Below are 21,943 nucleotides of genomic sequence, written 5' to 3'. Positions count from 1 at the left end.
TTATTCCCTGAACTTTGCACTTCTGTTAAGACCATAAGCTTATGTTGGATTGATATAAATACTTACCACAGGAATTCCTGCAATAGACAAAGTTGGACATACTGAACTTGTCTAGGATGTGACTTACAGAGAGCGAGCCAAATTTTAGTATTTGGTTGATACTTTCTAAAGCAAATAAACCCTGAAATTGTTCCCTCTGTTGCTGATTTTGGACCAACAGGCACAGAACAACAGCATGTTGCCAAGATATGGGATGCTAAGACAGAATGCTATATGCACATTTGGCCTGCTAGAGAAGTGAGGAAGGAGAAAGGGAGGCTCAGGAGCCTGTGTCAGCCTTCATGGGTCTCTGTCCCTGCCCTACTCTTCTCCCTCTTCCTCTGTCATACCCTCATCAGGAGGAAGCAGAGCAGACATGGAGTCTACAGAAAGGATTGGCTTCCTCTCTGTCAGAGCTGGGGCTGGGTCCCTGGGCTGAGTAGAAGAGAGCCACATTGTTAAGAAAAGTCCTTCTGGCAAGAGGAAGAAGATAATCGACAGTTCTACTCAAGTGGAGAGAGGAAAAATTACCGCGGTGTGTGTGCCTCTTGCTTTGCCGTGTAGTGCTTCAAGCAAGTGTTCAGACAGGTGTGCTTCCCAAGCCTCACTCACTGACACCACCGATGTGATTCCATTCAGGGGATAACAGTTCTGCAATAACCCTGCCCGTGCTTTGTCTCTTCCTCACTGAAATAAACCATCCTGACATGCCTCACACATGTGCCTCCTAGTGCCAGACACTGCCCTGAACACACATGCATGTCTGCTGTACCAGGGAAAGAGAATCATTTTCACCCGTTTCCTATTCCTCTTGGTCCACAGCTGTGTCCGCCATCCCTAATGCTTCAATCCTCTACTTTTTTCTCAGAGATGAAATTTACAGCTGGCTTTTGGGGAACCAAGCTGCTGTCCCTTGCAACTGACTAAAAATGAAGTCTACCAGATGAAAAAAATCTCTGGTGCATTTTCATGCAAGTAAGAAATTTGGCTTTCAGTACAAAGTAATGAGAGAAAATCTGGGGACAGGAATCCTAAGGTTGAACATCCCACATACATTATTTCAAAATAGGAAATTAGAAATGACAAGAAGTAGAGAGTAGAGAGTTAATTTTTCCATACATCCAGGTTTCCAAGTAATATTAAATTCTCTCTTTTACATTCCTTCGAGTTCCTGTGACTACATTATAGACCTAATATAGGCTAGGAGTTTGTGGTGATAACCAGTTTCATTAACTGCCTATTACTATCAAATAATGCAAGCTATTTTAATTACTGTGGCCGTATAACATATTAAAATACCACAAAAGCGTCATTTGATTTTTTTTTCCCAAAGAAAAATATTAAACTGGCATTGTTGAATTGTCTCTTTAAACCTAGTTGACAGATCCCAAGTGATATTATAAAATTAATTTATTAATTTTTTAAAGAACTATCCTTAAATATATAGAAATCAATTTACTATCAAGATGTTTTAATTCAATCAATTTTTAAGTCATTCCCTGTTTTTAGTCAGGTAGTTTTCCCTTCTAATTTGTGTGTTACTTGTCCATTTTTATCTCATTGCAATGACCAGACCAATGTTAAATATACTATTGGTGTTTCAAAGAACCTTTGTTTTTAATGTTACTATAATAATCTACATCATTCAAACAATAAACAAGGTATTCTGACTCATCTTGACATCTAATTCTTTTTACATGTTATTTCTTAATAAATTTACATTAAGTGACAATGGATGTCTCTAATATAAATTGAGGTCATCACACTTTACTTAATTGTACCTATTAGCATGATATATTATAGCAGATAAATCATTGGAAATCTGTATGATTCTTGATGGAATTTGCTCAGTATTGGTGATCTTAGTCATGCTAGGCAAGTACTCTGCCATTGAACAATACACTCAGCATCCTTTTCTTAGTGAGAGACAGTCTCATTTGGTTACACAGGCTTGCCTTGAGCATTCAGTCTTTCTGCTTCAGCTTCCAAAATGACTGGGCTACCTTAGACCCAGTGATGATTTTTTTAAATAAGTGTGATTGGTGAACATGGTGAATTATCTCTATAATCTTATGGAAGAATGGTCTGTATTTGTATCTGTAAATGTGCCGTGTGTGTGTATGTGTGTGTGTGTGTGTGTGTGTGTGTGTGTGTGTGAAATCGACATTACAGTAGTTTGATCATTTGAAGGAAATCACAAGTAAAACAACCAGGTCCTAACGTTGGGATCAAGGTTCAAGGTTTTCTTCCAGTTTCTGTCCTGACTGTATTTTCAGTTTCCTATGTGTTTCTTGGTTGACATTCTGTTTCTTTTTGGCTGAATAGGTTTTGTTATGTTTTGTTTTCAAAAACAATTGCCTACCTTATTTTATGATTTAAAAACATCTAGCTTAAGTCTTCCATTTTTATGTCTTTAAGAGTTTCGCTATGTCTGATATGACCTGTCTGTCAGAACAACATAGCTGGAATGTGTGCCTGTCTTCAAGTAGAATGAAAAAAACACACGAAAAAAAGGAAGAAATAACATATCTCCCCTGAGATGCCAAAACCACAGAACAACCCTGAGGCAGATCTGGTGCCAGAATTCATTCTGCCAGCATACTTCATAAATATAGTTAATCTGGTCATAGGCAATATTGCCCACACATATCTAGCAGAAATAAAAGCAGATCTAAGAAAGAACATTTCAAGCTCAGGCTTAAAGAAATTGTGAGATAAAATGCCTAGGAACCTCTCTCAAAATGACGTGTGTGTATGTAAATGTGTGTTTATGACATGTAAATATGGAAATATATGTATATATCCATTAAAAACCAGACATGCACACAAAGATATATACCTCTTTGATCAATAGTCATTCTAAATTAAAAAAATGATAACAAATTTTATAATTCCTGAAGATTTAGGTATAATCTATCCCATAATATAAAATAACCAATTGAATATGTTTTTAAAAAATGAAAGAGCACTGGTAGTAAGCCTAAGGAGAAAAAAACTGTCCAAATTGATCATGGAGATTCAACATAACCCAATAAAACATTTGCCAATGAGAAGTTTGAAATTCAAAGAACAGATTAAACACAAAATTAAACAAATATGGGGGAAAGTGGTTAATTGACAAATAAATCAGAAAAATGCATTTAGAACTTAGCATGGAGAGATCAGAATAGGAAATATTTAAAATGGAACTGAGACATGAGGCTGGGATGAGGATCTCAAATGTACGTAGTTGGATTCCCACGAGAGGCAAGTAGAAAGCACAGGAAGGAAAATGCTAAGAGAACCAGGAGCTGATGGTCTCCAGGGCTACTGACAAAGCTGAGTCCTTATATTCTAAAAATCCAGTGGGTTCATAAAAATGCAAACAAATTCAAACTTCCAGAGATTCAGGTAAAACTTAAAAACACCAAGGCCATAAAAGAAAAAATATCTGCAATGGCCTGAAGTCAAATTAAAGATTGATTTATAGAAGCTAGCTCACAGTGGAATCACATCTTTAAAATCATGACAACTCTCTCAATATATTGCATACCAGCAAAACAAATGTCACAAGTGAGGGTGTTGACGCTTCTGTGAACTCAAAACCTGGGAGTGACTACTTCTGTGGGGCCATCATTTAAGAAACTTTAAAATGAGATGCTTTGGAAAGAGAAGATATGCATAATAAGAAGATCTGACATCCAAGAAGGAAGCTTGGATAAATATGAGCAAACACTCTCAGTGTCAGAAAAAAAATGAAGAGTCGAGTTAATCCTGGACAATGGGAGCACATAAGTCAGAGCTGAGCTGAAGTGATTTGGGATTCATGTGTTGTTCAGTAAAGGATAAAGATGTTAACTTGCTTTTAACTTTAAAGATAATAGGAATATTTAAGTGTAAAAAGGTCTTTTGCAGTTGTAGGTAAGCATATAAACTTCCAAACTAGGAGGAAATAGAATAAATGGGTTGAAGAAGACACTTCAGTTGGGGAAGGAGGAGAAGGGGGAGGAGAAGGAGGGGAAGGAGGAAGAGGAAGAGGAAGAGGAGGAGGGGAGGAGGAATAATAAGGGGGTGGGGAGAGGCCAACAGCAGCTTGCTACCCAAACATGAGGACCTGAAGTCCCAGTCCCAGCACCCACATCAAATGCTGGACACTTAATCCGCAGCACAGCGCTGGGGACGTGGAGACCACTGGACTCTAGGTACTTAGTCACAGCACTGGGGACGTGGAGACCACTGGGCTCTGGGTACTTAGTCACAGCACTGGGGACGTGGAGACCACTGGGCTCTGGGTACTTAATTGCAGCACTGGGGACCTGGGGACCGCTGGACTTGTTGACTAGCCAGGGGCTTGTTGACTAGCCAGTCTAGCCACCTGATGAGTTCCAGCTTTCTCAAAACTTACTCTCAAAAACTAAGATGGAGAGTGATTGAAAACAACTCCTGGCACCAAGCCCTTGTCTCCACATGCACACACACTCCACACCAACACATACACTCTCACACCACACTCAAAAAATGTAAAAAATGTTTAACAAAAGGATAATCTTTTTGTAATTTTCAAAAATCAACCAACATTGAAAAAGTCAAATAAAATAAAAAATAAGATTTCAACTCACAAATGATTCTAGATATTTAAAAGGTTTGAATATGTTAATAAAATGTTCAAAATCAGGAAACTAGTAATACATCAGTAGAAAATAAAAAGTAATTTTAAATGACAAGAGAAACTGGCAAGTGTATCATAAGGCATTTCTTTCATTGATTGGGCAATCAGTCAATTGTTGTCAGAACTTAGTTGATAAGAATCTCAAAATTAATTCTATTGTACTCATGTAAAATGTTAATTCATAGGAGATGGCTTTGGGTAAAGCACATGCTGCACAAGCATGAAGACTGCTTTGGGGTGACCAGGACCCACTTAAAAAGCTGGGACCTTTAGTCCCACCACTGACAAGACAGCCAGATCCCAGTAAACGTATGGCCAGCAAGCCAGACTTATATGGCAAAGACCCAAGACAATGAGAAAGCCTGTCTTCAATAAAAGGTAGGAGGCAGATGACACATGCAGGGCTTTATGAGACTAAAAGGTGTTACAATCATCCGATAGATGGCAGGACTTCTAAAAATCAAGAGGGAGAATATTGTTTATAAGGTAAAATAGCTACTTACAGATAGCCTTAGATCACTAAACTCCAGTGAGCTGGTTTCAAGACTGTCATTTTCCTTGAGCATGCCAGTAGCTACTGCCCTTACAGCTCTGATGGATGTTGGCTGAACAGACCCAGGCTTCCTGACCAGAACGTTTACGACTTGAATTGTGCCATTGTGGGTCAAGGGCAACAGCCTGCAGTCCTGAGAAGGCTAAGTTATGCTGAGATGGCAACCTTGAAATCCCCATGACATAAGTTGTATAGAAAGCATTTTTTCCCCTGCCGCTCTGTCTTTTCCCAAGTGTTTATATAAATATCCAGAAACTCAAGTCTCTTAATGAAAATCTTCCAAGGTAGGAGATCTGAAGCACTTTCACACACTAGTGTTCTTAGGCACTGTTAAAGGCATTCAGAAACTTAACCCAAAGATCATCTTGTTCAAACCCTCTCTTATGCTAGCCTACTCCTGGAAAACAAAGTGTGGGTTTTTTTATCACTTTTGCAAAACATCTCTTCCATGCAAACTTTAGCAATTAGAATTATAAGCAGAACCATGTTTCTCTATCAAAAATGATTCCCTTTCTCAGTTCCCTACTATTATTCTTAGCATTACCTATTGACATTGAAAAGCTTTGATCTACCAAACTGAAAAAAAAAAATCATAAGACACCTGAAGACCAACACCCACGATTGCCTTTTGGCAACACATGTACATGTATGGGCACGTGTGTACAAACACATATATACACAAAAGCTAATTCAACATCTAAAAACTTAGATTCAAAAGCGATTGTAGCACTTGGGAGAGTAGACTGTAACTGCAGCCATGTAACAGATTTTAATGCATCATCTACACCACATTTTCTCAACACAATTTAGTTCAAACTTTGCTTTCTGTATTAGCTCTTCAGGTAGAATGCAAAACAAAGGTTTTGTCATGATAGCATCATGTATACATACGGGGATCACTGCATAGCTTGTGTTGGCCCTGACACTGACTTCCCTGTCCTTTCTCCTCCATTCATGGTAGTTTCCTGTTTTATCCCCAATAATGTCCCTTTTATGCTTTCTAGTAACATATATGTGTGAATATCCATGCCTACAATCTATATATGAAAGAAAATGTTATATTTTGTCTTTTCTTCCAATGCCTTCCCTTGTCTCCCCTTTAAATCTAAATCCTAGTATCATATTTGAGGCTTTTTGTAAATTTGTGTCTTCCAAATCTTAGTTTTATTTAAACTCTAGTTGACTTTTCATGTGTGTGTGTGTGTGTGTGTGTGTGTGTGTGTGTGTGTGTGTTTCATTTTATCTTCTAAAAGTGCCTTTAGCTTTGGAGTTGAAGTCATGTTCTTTTAAACTTCTTCTTTAGTCTAAATTTTAATATAAATTCTCAAAATGTGTTCAATTCCAAGAATAAAAAGTAATCAGGTTGTTCTCTGTTCTCTCATTATTACACAAGAATCATTTCAGTTTGAATCTTAGGATTTCTTTTTGTATTGCTCTCCTAGGAGAAGACAGCTACTGTAAATGGGGAAAACTTGTCATGCACCATTGCCAGTGTTAGAGACTGGCAAAGAGTACCTCTTGACTCTCAGCACACAGCTAACCTTTATGTTCCTTTAAAGCCCAACAGTGATGGCAGGCAGAGCTCTCTTCTCCTGCTTCACTGATGAGGTAACTCTCTGTCTCTACAGAGATCTGGCACCTCACGAATGGAGGATGGCTTTGCACCCCTCCAGTGTGAATAAGCTTCCTGAGCATTTTAACTGATACATAATAAATGTGTTACCTGACGTGTAAATAATGCCTGCTCTCTTAAGTACATTTCCAGCTGCTACGATAAAATAGCAACTGAACTTAAGTAAGGAAGGGGCCATCTTGACTCACAGTTCAGGGTACAGTCCGTCATGGTTGAGGTGCTTTGGCAGCAGAAGTTTAAGCCCCTGGTCATGTTGCATCTGCAGCAAGAAGCAAAGAATGGGTAGCATGATGCAAAGGATTTCTCACTGTGAGAGCACTCTCTGAAATACCGTGCAGTTTTGCACAGATGAGCCTTTGCCTCTGTGCAGTATTAGTGAGGTGTGCACTCACAGGTTAAAGGCATGGCCTTCCCAAGGACATTTGTCTGCTGCTTAGAAAGGTGGTTCCCGTTACAGTGAGCTGAGCAGAGCATGATCTGATTCACGGTAGCACTCCCAGCACAGGGTTGCGTTCATATCCCAACAGATGAAGTCATGTGGCAGCACTGACTCTGTTTCCAAGGCTTGTAGCATTTTGAGACTATTCCCTTGTATTTATTTTTGAAATTTATAAGCCATGGTTCCATGGGCTTAGTGAAGTGGGGAAGGGAAGTACTTTTATTAAATAACTCATAGGGATAATTTGAGCAACATCTAGGAACCTCGCCTTTTAGCTGATTTCTTCTCTTCCTCCTGACTCTTACTTTTACAAAGCATCAACTTCATATGTTGTTTGACCTATGTTATAAACCTAGGTGGGTACAAGCTTATTAAGATTTTACAAAAATAAAAATAAATCTCTAAAATGTAGAGCGGCTAACTGGACATATGCTTCCTCCATTCATGTATTCTTCCCAGCTTTCTCCTCAATATTATTTAAACCAAACTCATGTGGATGTTCTTTCACATACTGTATTCTCCAGTGCCTTAGTTGCCTGAGCGCCGTTAACTTCCTGCATTATTGGCTGCCTTGTGTTCTTCTAAATAAGAAAAGAGTCAGCCAAACACTCATGGAAATTCAGCAAAAATAAATTGAGTGACAAATAAAAATGGAGGTATAGATGGGTCAGACTTTTGTTTCTGTTGTTGACTGAAAGATAAAGAAGAACAGTGGTACTACTGTTCTCTCACCACAGAGGAGAGAGAAGAAAATAATCTCAAGTTTAAGACCAGCTTGGGCTACACAAGACCTTATCTCACATATACACAGAGGACTCAAGGAATAATATTAGGAGGAATATTCTGATTTTAAAGAGATAATTTATTTTTCAAGGTATCAAACAATATAGAATTGTTATAATTTTAGTAAAATGTTTTGCAACCTTCCTAGCATAAATATCTTTCTGAACAGCTATTTAATTCTCAGAACTTAAGAAAATAGGGTATTTGTAATATAATATATAAAAGACTAACAATTTAATAATAAGAGAAAATAACCAATAAATTTAGCTGAACCCAGATATTGGTATTAAGGGTGCTTATTGTCCCTCCCAGTTCCTTATCAAGAACTGATAACTTGTTTTCTAAAGTGCATCTTCAGCCTTCTTCCTCCGCAGGAAAGCTGCAGCTGGTTCAGAAGCAGTCTAAACCAAGCTGCAGACATGGGTCCCTGTTTGCCTCCATCACTGCCTGATTGTTATGATCGCTTTCTACTTTGGAATCCAACTCTGGGCTGTGCTCTTGGGTTCCCTGCTTTAAGATGTGTCTTCCCGCTCCTCTCACACTGCAGAGTCATCGGAATGTGGTCCATCCCTGTTGATCCAAAGCACTGTCCCATTTGGAGTTCAGCACTTGAAGAGCAGTGAGGCGGATGTGCAGAAGTTAATGATCCAGCAACTGGAAACCATTCTGCCGGGTTTGCCTCAGCCTGTTGCTACCATATGCCAGAAATGGATATATTCGCAGGTAACCAGAAAACGGAGTGGAGTCTTCTGCATTGTCTAGTAGAGGAAATGAATGCCGGAATCCTTGGAGTTCACATGCCTTTGTCATATGCATATGTAATTTCTATAGGTGTCATTGTCACGCTATTGCTCAGTGAGATGAGCGTGTCATTTTTACCAACCTTGTCCACATCCCATCGCACTCTGAAATTCTAGGGTTTCTTATACAGGCAAGAGCAGTTGCACATCCAGATGCAGCTGTTTCTCTGGGGATTTTCCACATTGACACTGCGGCTGTACGGTAGCCACTTTAACTACCCGGAGCTTTGCTGTAGGTCACATTAACACTGCATGCGTATCTAGTTACCACAGTTTTCATTTTTATTGAGTTTCTACTTCAGTTTGAGTGGTGACAGCAGAGGTCTTTCATGAGTAACTCTAGAATATTGAACGGAGCTGCCTTCCAGGGTAAGCTAACCCTGCTTATCATTCTTCTATGTTACCCTTAAAGCTCTTAATACAGAGTAAAGCTCGACTTAAACACATATTCTTTTACTAGCATTGGAATCCTGTTCTCAGAAACAGCTCTGGATCTGTAAACTCGGTTGGGAAGTCATTTGGGGGTCAGTGAAGCAAAGGTCGGATAGACTGAAGACGGAAAGCCACAGAAACGTGTGTTTTCTCCCCGTTTTGAGCCCAGTGATTAACAGATTTGTGAGCACTATTGGTATCTGAGCTGTAAAGCCTTCAGAAAAAGTGGTGTTATGGGAAATTGCAGCAGATTTTTGTATGTTTTAAATGGCTTTCCAATTCAGAGGAAATAGTAAATTACTCACTAAAACCTTGCAGCAGGTCTGTGTTTACCCATATCTTCTCAAGTTAAATTATACAGGGGACCTCTGGAGGAAATATTTACTTAAGCATGTCGCAGTCACTTTAGAAGACTTTGCTCTTTCCTTTTAAAAGATTGAAAAATCTCAATAGCTGATGTCTCTAAATGATATTTATCTCAATTTTAAGTTGACTTGAAAAAGAAGCCAGAAAAAGAATCTTGCTATAACTTCAAGCTGGGTATATTGTATATAAGTCATTTTGCCTATTGTAAATACTTCTTTAAAAGAACAGTAAATTGTGACATTTGTGTGTATGTGTTTGTCTCATTATAAGTTACTATTAGACTAAAAAATAATGTTTAAACCTACTCACATATAAATTTAAATCTACTCATTATATAAGTCTTACAATTTTATATAATCTAAAAATAGCCTTGTCCTAACCATAAAACTACCTATTCAAATATTGATGAAACAATATCACAAAGTTTCATCCAAAAATTATTTTGAGTACAATGTATATCCAAACTCTAACAATGTTTTTTATGGCAATTTGGATATTGAAATCATTCCACTGCATTTATAATTCTGTATACACAGATGCTACACTTGCTGCAGAGCCTGAAGGGAGACAAGCTACTGTCCAAGCTTCAAAGCATGCATTTCCCACTGTTCACACACGTCTCTAGCATCTTGAACAGCCGTCTACAAGAGTAACACTGTCATTTGTGGTGAGCATCTCACCTAGATACACATTAGAAAAAGGACTGGCCAATGAAAGGTCAAGTGGCTTGAGATAAGGTTCTTACTTTCAGCTAATCTCCTCAAAAGCACCCCCCCCCCCGCGCTTTTCAGTGGTCCATCTTAACCTTTGGAATTCGGTGGGGAAGAGTGTGCCCATGCCTTGCTACCATGGCCTTGTCGCAATTAATCAAGGTACATTTGTGTGAACGTTGGATATAGTGCAGCACTGAACTGATGAGAAGGTAATATAAACGAGAGACAGAAAAGAAAGAGGAGCAAGGGCTATATTTTCAGAGCTCCCAATCCCCCAATTCTGAGCAGAAAGTGTGCTCTTAAGGAGGAAACCCAGCTGAATCTCTGTCCAGCCCAGGTCCCACACCAGGTTCCTTCTCTCTCCTCCCTTCTCTTCCTTCTGGTCTCCATACACTTTCCCATTCCCTTTCTGCTCTTTCTCTGAAAAACAAAAAGCCAGAGCTCTAAATGCCTTTTTATTATGAAGGTTTCAATAAAATACAGAGCTAATATTCTGTTCCAAACAGTGCTATATGGTGTGGATTCTCTGTTCCAAACCCTGCAGGATCAAAACTTTCCCCCCATTAGTTTCTTTTCTTCTTTTTCTTTTCTTTTGTGACATTTGAACTGAATCTTCACAGGAAATGCTGGAGATGGGTGGAAAGGCTGGGCTTGAAGCTGTGCAACTCCAAGGCATGATCTATTTAATGCTGAGAGTAGAAACAAACTGGAATATGCAAATGTAAAGTCCAGATAACATGGAATGCTAGTGAGGGGCAGAGTGGTAGTAACTTCATTAATGCCAAGTGGGAATACGAACTAGTAGAGGCATAAGTAGGCAGGTTAGGAGCCTTTTAGAAACTTGACAGGAAGAATGGAAAAATGGCTTGGCTAGAAAATATTTTTAAGTTACTGAAAATAGTTTGCCTCTATAATAGTAAATTGCATTATACATTTGCCCTAATCCATAGGATATATAATATTAAAGATGAATCTTAAGTAAGTTGTAGGCCTGTGGTATTTTATTTTCCTCACTGCTATGACAAAAAAGTAAATGTAGTTTAAGTAAAGAACAGGAACTTGGGGCATAGGACCATGGTTTAAGGGATTATGGCCCATTGTGGCACAGCAGCTAGGACTACAGGGGCAGCTAATCAAATTGTTGATCCTGTAGTCAGGACACAGAAAAAGAGATGCATACTGATTCTCAGAGCACTTTCTCCTTGCTCTGTTTTATACAGTCTAGAACATCAGCCCCTGTGAGAGCCCTTTCCACACTGAGGATGTGTCTCTTCTGCTCAATTAACCCTCTCTGGTAAAACCTTCAGGGCATCCTTAAAGACACATCTCTTCAGCAATCCTAAATCAAGACACTGGAAGATTAGCCATCCTAAGGTGACAGGCTGGGTCAATTTAGAGTCAGCCGTTTCATTAGCTCACAAATTTGAAAGCTAAAAGTCCAAGCAACATGACACTGGCCCCAGTGAAGTCCCTGTTGCCTCATGGTTCATGGCAGCATCAAGAGCAGAGGAAGCATGAGCGATTCCGTGGTGAGCCACGAAGCCAGAGTCAGAGTGGAGGAGCTGCTATGACAACTGACTCACAAAAGGTAGCTCTGAGTCTGGTAACTCCAGCTATCCTAACAACCCAACCAACTCCCACCGAGCTCCTCCTCTTCAACACCTGGCTGTGCTACATGGGGACCCTAACTTCCAGCAACGTGAACCCTGGGAAGACACCCACAAACCATGGCCACCCCATCACATTTAGCTTAAAAACTACTCATAGAGGCTTTAAAGACGCTGCTGTCGCTTTCCGAAGCTTGCTGCAGCCATGGTCAACCCCGCCCTGTACTTCAACATCAAATCTTAAGGGAAAGTGTTAATACACATTAAGGGCCCAACTACTACCGTAGAGAACTTCGAGGTTGTTTGTATGTGGGAAAGTTTCTCATTCTCCTGTTGATCCCGATACCCACTGCCCTCCTCCACATGTCCGCAAAGGCAGGAGGAAGGTGACTCTATTCACTTGCCTCTTCACTAAGGAATGTCACAATGTCACCAATTTCTGTTCTGAAACCAGAGAGACTAATATCTGCTGAGGGCTCTAAGACTCTAAATTGAATTTTGTCTTAAATGACATAGTGGTACATTTTTGTGGGTGCTGCAAATTAAGGGGGAAAATGTCTTTGAGCAACTTGGCAACTGTTTCTGTACTCTCATCTAGGGTTTGGATAAAAGTCTTCAACTTCTGGGTATGGGTTTAACTTAAGAAAGCAGTGGCAGATTTTTTTTTTTTTAATGCTTCTCAGTTCTTCCATTTTATACCAATTTCCCCTTCATAATTTAGATGTTTATCCCGTTGATTTAATTTGGTGTCTAGTCCCTATAGCATTGCATTAAGGATTCTGGAACAGTTGGTTATTTTAATGCTTTTCAGCAGAAAACTGTTCACTGAAGATGGCTTTGCACATAACCTGACCCCGGGGCACTTAGTGGCACTGCTGACCCTGCTGCCTGCTGCCACAGCACTGTGCTTCTGGGCTTTCGTTTGTTCCAGTGTCTCCTCAAACTATTGCTGCTGATGGGTGCTGTGGTATAACTATGATGTTCCCTGTCCTTCCTTAGTTTTAAAAAAAAAAAAAAATTGGTCTCCCATCCAGGTAACTAACCAGGCCTGACCCTGCTTAGCTTCCAAGCATTCAGTTTAGTGGTCTCTATTTAGTGAAATAGAAACTTTCAGCCTCCTATATTCTGGTATTTGATTCTTTCCTGAAATATGTTTGTTTTGTGTTTATTTGTTTGTTTGTTTGTTTGTTTGTTTTTAGGCTTTCCTTTTCTGCCATTTTTCTTTGAGCATTCATGAGTTGCTTTGATGGCGATGATGATGATGATGTTGACGATGATGATGATGATGATGTAGACAATATTTCTCTGTGTAGCCCTGGCTTCCTTGAAACTCATTCTGTAGTCCAGGCTGGCCTTGAACTCAGAGACCTTCCTGCCTCTGCCTCCCAAGTACTAAGTCACATTAAAGGTGACACATTAGGTGGCACATTAAAGGCATGTTCTGTGCCTCCTCTACACAGAATAGAGAATGACCACCAAACTGGAGCAATGACAGACAGAATGGAGAAAGTAGCTTTTTCTAGCAATATATCTGACAGAAGGCTAATATCTATAATCTACAAAGAACCTCAAAAATTAGGCACTAATCAATAAATGAGCATTTTAACTGAACAGACAGTTCTCCACAAAAGAAATGCAGGTGGCTGATAAATATTTGACATCCTTAAGCCATCTAGGAAATACAAATTAAAACTACTTGGATATTGCTTGGCCCAAGTCAGAATGGCTGTCCTTAAGGAAACAAATAACAAGCCCTGGTGGGGACGCGGAGAAAATGAGCCCTTTCTTACACACTGCTCAGGGGAATGTAGACTGCTGCAGCCACTATGGAAGGCAGTGTGGAAGTGCCTCAGAAAAGGGAAAACAGAAGCCATTCCACCCAAGTGTATACCTGAAGGACTCTAAGACAAAAGACAAAATGCTATAGAAATGCTCATCCAGCCATGTTTACTGCTGAACTATTCATAGCTGAAAAAAAATCAGCATAGATGTCTATCAACAGATGAATGTCTAAAGAAAATTTGACACATATACCCAGTGTAATTTTATTTAGTCCTAAAGAGAAATCATGGTATTCTCAGGAAAATGAAGACAACTGGCTAACATCATATGAAAGGAATCTAAATGATGTTTCTATAAAATGGCTGAGACAAAAACTTAACTAGATATCATATACTACCAAGTGAAATCTCTTGACAACAGGAAGGGGTTACAACCTGATTTGTTGACCAAAAGGGTCCCATAGACTTCCCAAATATTACAAGTTGTTGCCAATATAATTGGTTATCTTTCACTATGTGACAGTAAGACTATATTTCTGAATATACCACTTAGCTGTGTCATTAAACTAAAAAAAAAAAAAAAAAAATCGAGCTGATGCCCACCTGAAATCTTTACTGCTACCAATTAGCAGTCATGGTGCTAGAAGGTAGTCTGCATGCTGTCAGAAGACAAAGGTAATCATCGATATCTCCTAACTTTTGGCCTACAAAAAATGACTTGCCTACAAGACACACTGAAGCAATAAAATACAAATGTTGCAGAAGTAACCAACCACATTTTATAATTGAATTTGAGGCCTACTCCATGAGAGGAAACCCACATCTGACACTATTACTTGAGACCAAGAACCTGAGACTAAAGAGGTCATGGGCTCTAAGTGAAAACCTACTACTATTACTCTTCTAAAGGAATATAGCAACAAAAGCAACTCCTAATGATCTACTGCTATACGCACAGATCAGTGCTCCACCCTACCCTCATCAGAGAAGTACCTTCTTGCAGTCATTGGGAAATACCACAGACAGTCACAATTAGACAATTTGCACAGAGTAAAGGACTTTGGAACACTAAGCCCTAAGTGTATCACACTTTTCTCCTCAAGGCTTGGGTATCCAGACAGAAGAGCAGGCAGAAAGATTTTAAGTGCCAGAGCACATAGATGGATAACTCCATAAAAACACCTTTCAGACACTAACGGGCTGATGTACATATGAACTCTCAGAGATTATGACAACATATACACGACCTGAACAAATTCAAGCCAGACAAAATTCTAGCATGGAGAAGGGGAAGTGGCACAAAGTCCTGGGGTGTATAAGAAAGCAGGCTGAGCAAGCCATGGGGAGGAAGCCAGTAAGCAGCACCCCTCCATGGCTTCTGCATCAGCTCCTGCCTCCAGGTTCCTACCCTGCTTCAGTTACAGTCCTGGCTTCCTTCAAAGATGGACTAAGATTTGGAAGTATAAACAAAATAAACCCTCTCCTCCCCAACTTGCTTTTTGGTCATAGTGTTTTATCTCAGCAATAGAAAACCTAACTAAGACACCACTTGTCTAACACCACTTGGCTTTTTCTCTCTGTATCCTTGACTCAGCCCTTCACAGAAACATCCCGACATGTAGGTGCATCTCACCTTTTTTCTCTTCTCACCCTTCCATTCATGTTCCTCACTTTTGACACTAACCTTTTGTCTCCTCAGACAAGGAAGTACTTACCTATTTCTATAGAATACCCTTACTAGAAGGCATAAAGGACTGATGCAATGCTAGAATATTCCTTACAGAGTTGTATTTGGAAGTCCACGGCTGATTTCACAGAAGTACATTTATACTCTTCTGAGGATAATTTCTGATAGGTGATTGTACTGAATTTCAAGACTAAACTGGCAAAAAGCAAGTGATTTATACTTTCTCTTTCTTATGTACTTTCTATTGTTATCTCCAATTTCTTCTTTTTTTATTAGATATTTTCTTCATTTGCATTTCAAATGCTATCCCGAAAATCCCCTATACCCTCCCCCCACCCTGCTCCCCAACCCACCCGCTACTGCTTCCTGACCCTGGCATTCCCCTGTATTGGAACACATAATCTTCTCAAGACCAAGGGCTTCTCCTCCCATTGATGGCCTACTAGTCCATCCTCTGCTACATATGCAACTATAGACACAAGCTCGGGGTCTGGGGGAGGCACGTTGTTCTTATAGGGTTGCAGACCCCTTTAGCTCCTTGGGTACTTTCTCTAGCTCCTTCATTAGGGGCCCTGTGTTCCATCCAATAGATGACTGTGAGCATCCACTTCTGTATTTGCCTGGCACTGGCATAGCCTTACAAGAGACATATATATCATGGTCCTGTCAGCAAAATCTTGCCGGCATATGCAATAGTGTCTGGGTTTGGTGGTTGTTTATGGGATGGATCCCTGGGTAGGGCAGTCTCTGAATGGTCTTTCCTTCAGTCTCAGCTCCAAACTTTGTCTCTGTAACTCCTTCCATGGGTATTTTGTTCCCCATTCTAAGAAGGAATGAAGTATCCACACTTTGGTCTTCCTTCTTGTTTATTTTCATGTGTTTTGCAAATTGTATCTTGGATATTCTAAGTTTCTGGGCTAATATCCACTTACCAGTGAGTACATATCATGTGTGTTCTTTTGTGATTGGGTTACCTCACTAATTCCTGAACAGAACAGCAATGGCTTGTGCTGTAAGATGGAGAATTGACAAATGGGACCTCATAAAGTTGTAAAGCTTCTGTAAGGCAAAAGACACTGTCAATAAGACAAAANGGCCACCAACAGATTGGGAAAAGATCTTTACCAATCCTAAATCTGATAGGGGACTAATATCCAATGTATACAAAGAACTCAAAAAGCTGGACTCCAGAAAATCAAATAACCCCATTAAAACATGGGGTACAGAACTAAACAAAGAATTCTCAACTGAGGAATACCAAATGGCTGAGAAGCACCTGAAAAAATGTTCAACATCCTTAATCAGGGAAATGCAAATCAAAACAACCCTGAGATTCCACTTCACACCAATCAGAATGGCTAAGATCAAAATTTCAGGTGACAGCAGATTCTGGCGAGGATGTGGAGAAAGAGGGACACTCCTCCATTGCTGGTTGGATTGCAAGCTGGTACAACCACTCTGGAAATCAGTCTGACAGTTCCTCAGAAAATTGGACATAGAACTACCAGAAGATCCAGCAATACCTCTCCTGGGCTTATACCCAGATGTTCCAACTGGTAATAAGGACACATGTTCCACTATGTTCATAGCAGCCTTATTTATAATAGCCAGAAGCTGGAAAGAACCCAGATGTCTCTCAACAGAGGAATGGATATAGAAAATTTACACAATGGAGTACTACTCAGCTATTAAACACAATGAATTCATGAAATTCTTAGGCAAATGGATGTATCTGGAGAATATCATCCTGAGTGAGGTAATTTCTTCTTTTTAGTAAGTTGAGATGCAAGGTGGTACCATATTATAAGACTGGTTTGGGTTTTTTTTTCCCCCTTTCAGAGTAGTGAGTTACCTAGACAAGCCACATCCACTTTTCAAATAGACTGGGCCTTTCTTTATATCAGCTTTTCATGTCTAGAACAAGATTCCACACAGAATCAACGTACAAGGAGAAAAGGTTATCTTTTACAGCTGTGGAGAGTCCGGTGCCAGACAGATTGGTTTTCCTGCTTTAGATTCAGGGTGAGCATCATGTCCTGGCAAGAGCTTGTGTCAGAACATAAGCACTCAATCCCAGCGGGCACAAAGGAAGGAGGGGGGCTGGAGACTCACAGTCCTCTCCAATGGCACATCTCTGGTCACTTCATGACCTAACGTATTAAAGTTTCTGCCACTTCCCAGCAAGACCATTCTGAGGCTCAATGCTTTATCACATGGCTCTTTGGAGGACATTTAAGATCCAGTCTATAACATGTTCCAAGCATGTCACATGTTCACCCTATCATTTGTTGGATTGAGTCTCTGAAATTAGACATTGCATTTGATATTTTAGAAGCCACAAAAGTCATTTGATCATTTTAATGAAATAGATTGAGAACTTGATAATTTTAATAATTTTTAAATAAAACCTATAGCTTTTTTAAGGTAACTCATAAGCTAGTTCTGAAAGCAGTTTAAATCTATCACTCCTGAAAGACACTGGTTAGCTCACATCACAGCTGTAAATACGTAGCTTCCTAGTATAAGTGCTTTAAACGATAAATGTCAAGTTTATTTATCAAAGTATACTACATGTTTATCGCCATAATATTATCACATTCTCTTTATTATCTTGGCACTTGTATTGTGGCTTTTCTTCTACACTTGTGCTCTATGATTTCTACATTTATAATAATGTGTTACAGTTATGGTCTTCAAACTCTGAAGTCAGAGTGATGTTGGTCAAAGAGATTGCAACTTTTAGCATCATTGCCCTCATTGAGGCAAAACAATAGGGAAACTTACCCCATAGAGTTGACAGAATGAACACTGAGAACTCCATGAAACATGCAGTGCAGACACTGCACAAAGCAACTTCTCCATCATCGCTGGCCATGGTGGTAAGGACAGGAGGAGGCGCCACAGAGGGCTATAAAGGTGTAGCCACTGCCAGTGCTTCTTCATTGCCTCTCAGCACACCCCTCTTCCTTTGATTTATTTAATTCTCTTCTCTTTTGAGAATCTCTCTCTTCTCGTTTCATATATATAAGAAGTTCCAAACTGGGATGTTTCAGAACTGATTTGATGTAGGGTCTTTAACATTTGACCAGGGCTTATGTACTGACTGGTTTTGTGTGTCGACTTGACACAAGCTGGAGTTATCACANAGAAAGGAGCCTTCCTTAAGGAAATGCCTCCATGAGATCCACCTGTGAGGTATTTTCTCAATTAGTTATCAAAGGGGGAGGGTAGTGCCATCCTTGTGGGTAGTGCCATCCCTGGGCTGGTAGTCTTGGGTTCTATAAGAGAGCAAACTAAGAAAGCCAGGGGAAGCAAGTCAGTAAGTAACATCCCTCCATGGCCTCTGCATTAGCTCCTGCTTCCTGACCTGCTTGAGTTCCAGTCCTGACTTCCTTTGGTGATGAACAGCAATGTGGAAGTGTAAGCTGAATAAACCCTTTCCTCTCCAATTTGCTTCTTGGTCATGATGTTGGTGCAGGAATAGAAACCCTGACTAAGACAACCTATAAGGAACTGTTGAACAGCATCAGAATAGGACATGTGACAGCAGTAGGCCTCTGTCACCTTGTCATTTTTTAAGCTTGAAACTTTCCCTGATTTTTGCCACTTTCCTAAACTAGCCTGTACATTTTTTGGTGTTTGATTATTTAACATGTCTGTGCCCTGAACCAACATTGCCTGGCATAAAATTATTATTATTACTGTTATTGTTGTTATTGTTATTATTATTATTATTATTATTATTACTCTTACTATTATTATTGCCTGGCACAAACCACTCTTGCTTATACATCATCTGTTTATAGATTTTTTTTGCATACTGGATGATATGGACTAGGGCATGGGTCAACCTAGCAACAACAGGAAGGCTGGCAAGTGTCATTTTCAAACATTCCACTGAGTCATCGTCCATGTAGCTGGCCACTCACTTCAGTTCCTTCGATGAAGCATGTTATTTTATCATTCTGAGAAATCTCATCCTTGATTTAAGAATGTACAGTCACAGTTTAATTTAACTTTATACAGTTAAATATCTCCTCTTTTCACAAAATTCCATAATATATGAACTATTAAATGTTTGAACACATGTACATTTAATGAAGTCATTTTTTTTCTCCAACACTGCTGGGACTCACCCTGCCCTTAGCCATTATCACACTTACTCAAAATTACTAAATTACTTTAAATGGTAATACTTCATAGGAAATGTTTAAATGTCTAATGAGAACAAAATGTCATATATTACATGTATGCATATTCGTCTGAACCCAGTATTAATACTGGATGGTAGGTGCTATTACATGGGTATGGACATACTAGAAGTAGGTCCTATTCCAGCAATATTTCTTGAAAATGATGTCTATGTGATCTATTTAGACTAAATATCAGTGTTATGCTATACAAGTAACAAGTTCAGTTAATAACATCTAATTATGCTGCATTGGAAATTGGGAATATAAATCCATGTTTTCATTCAGTACACATCTGTTGAGGTCTAACTGTGTGTTAGTCACTGTAATGGATTCTGAGGCACTCTCATCCTTCAGCAAGTTTCCAAATAGTCAATCAGAAAGAGGAACCACTCTGCACAGAGTCACACTGAAGTACAGTATGACACAAAAGACGTGCAAAGTGCTATTTGCAAATACAGAGACAACTTGCAGAAGAAACCATAAGAAACAGCTTCTTAAAACAGAATTTTAGTGGAGTATTACAAGATGTCGAACTTAGACAGGAAAAGGCCATGAGAGTAGCAGTGTTCCAACAATTGCACAAACTTTTCCAGAGTTAAAGGTGCACTTGAGGAACAGTCAGTAATTCTGTTTCGCAGAAAAGTAGGATGTCACGGAATATGGAACAAGATTATGCAGAAGTGCTGAATCTAGCACTTTGGTTTGCCATGCTGAGCCATGTGGATGTTCAGCACAGGAACTATGCTGTCCCTGTCCTGGACAGGGCCACTGCTATGCCCTCTGACCTACTGCCGCAGCCAGAATGCTACAGCAGAGGCTCCACTGCAGCTCTCCAGCTCCTTACTACACCCTTCCCTTGCTGTCATCTATGGTCGGACTTCTTTGAACCATGATAGTCTGATGCTTATTCTCTCTCTTTTCTTCCTCCCTCCTCCCTCCTCCCTCCCTCCTCCCACCCTCCATTTCTTTTCCCCTCCCTTCCCCATTTTTTAGTCCCTTACTTGGTGTAAGTCAAAGAAATCTATTTATAACTGACCCACTCCTTTCTGGCTCTAAGAGACCTTAGATTCTCGTCCATTGCAAAGGTAAGTGAGTTAAGGATTGCAGAACTCCAGGACAATTATGGTTCTAGGAAGCAAACTTAGAATTCAAACACACCCTACATAAAAGCTAGTCCTTTTCTATCTTCTCTAACTGCTGGTGGGTTTTGAGTTACAGCTTTTCCCCAATGGTGACAATTTGTCATCAAATTCTTTCTTCCCTGATGTCAGCTAGAGTAGTCATGGTTAGCATTTGTACTCTGATCTTAGACATTCCTCATGGACTGTTCCCATCTGATGCTCACATCAGTTCTGATACCCGGAAGGAAATACTGTCTCTGCTTTAAATGAGGAAGTTCTGGTTTCTGATGCAAACTGTGCCTCTAGTGACGTAACTACTAAACAGTGAAACAGAAACTGGTACACTTCACTTTAGACTCAGGGCCCGAGTTACATCCCCTCATGGATGAGCTGGAAGTGGACCAGAGACATAAACACACAGCCTTAAGCTATAAAGTTTCTAACAGAAAACACAGGAGAAGATGAGTATGACCTTGGGTTTCATAAGCATTTGTAGATAGAATAGAAAAAGCACAAATTATTAAAAAAATTATAAATTGTATCTACTGAATATTAAAACCAATATATTTGAAAGGCACCATAAGGAGAATAAAAAGACAACTGCAAAATAAAAGAAATGTTAGAAAAGCACATATCTGATAAATGTTTACTATCCCAAATGTATAGTGAATTTGCACGAATCAATAATTTTAAAAAATACAAATGGTTCAATTGTTTAAAAGTGGGCAAAAGAGTTGAAGAACATGACACTAAAGAAGATATTTGCATTTAACCATGGGAGATTTACACAAGAACTATATTGTTAAAAGAAAGGAACAATGACCTAAGTGAACTAAGGTGCTATGAATTGAAAGATGATACGTGTAAGAGGTGGTACGACCCAAAGAGATGCTCAAACCCACTGCTATCCATATCCATATCCTGGTTGCCAGTGCAGAAATGAAAAACCCAATTCAAGTGGCTGGAGGGATGGTGCAGAGGTGAAGAGCAAGTGGTGCTTTTACAGAGGGCCCCAATCTGGTAGCTTATAACCACCTGTAGTTCCAACTGCAGGGGATCCAATGCCTCTGGACTCCACCAGCACTATGTATGTGTGTATACGCTCTCTCTCTCTCTCTCTCTCTCTCTCTCTCTCTCTCTCTCTCTCT

At 39.7% G+C, this 21,943-nt stretch overlaps 1 protein-coding gene across 1 annotated transcript in view; it reads left to right on the top strand.

Moving 5' to 3' along the window:
* The window catches only part of Rnls (renalase, FAD dependent amine oxidase), a 626,870-nt gene that overhangs the window by 591,591 nt on the left and 13,336 nt on the right, over positions 1–21,943 (top strand). Inside the window, exon 6 of the mRNA XM_021192765.1 lies at positions 8,643–8,818. Within this exon, the coding sequence (XP_021048424.1) occupies positions 8,643–8,818 (176 nt within the window). The remainder of the gene's footprint in view (positions 1–8,642; positions 8,819–21,943) is intronic.

Source organism: Mus pahari, chromosome 1, assembly GCF_900095145.1.
Source record: "Mus pahari chromosome 1, PAHARI_EIJ_v1.1, whole genome shotgun sequence".
Lineage (NCBI taxonomy): Eukaryota > Metazoa > Chordata > Mammalia > Rodentia > Muridae > Mus > Mus pahari.
Note: the sequence above shows the minus strand (reverse complement) of the source record. Positions and strands in the feature narration are given on the sequence as shown.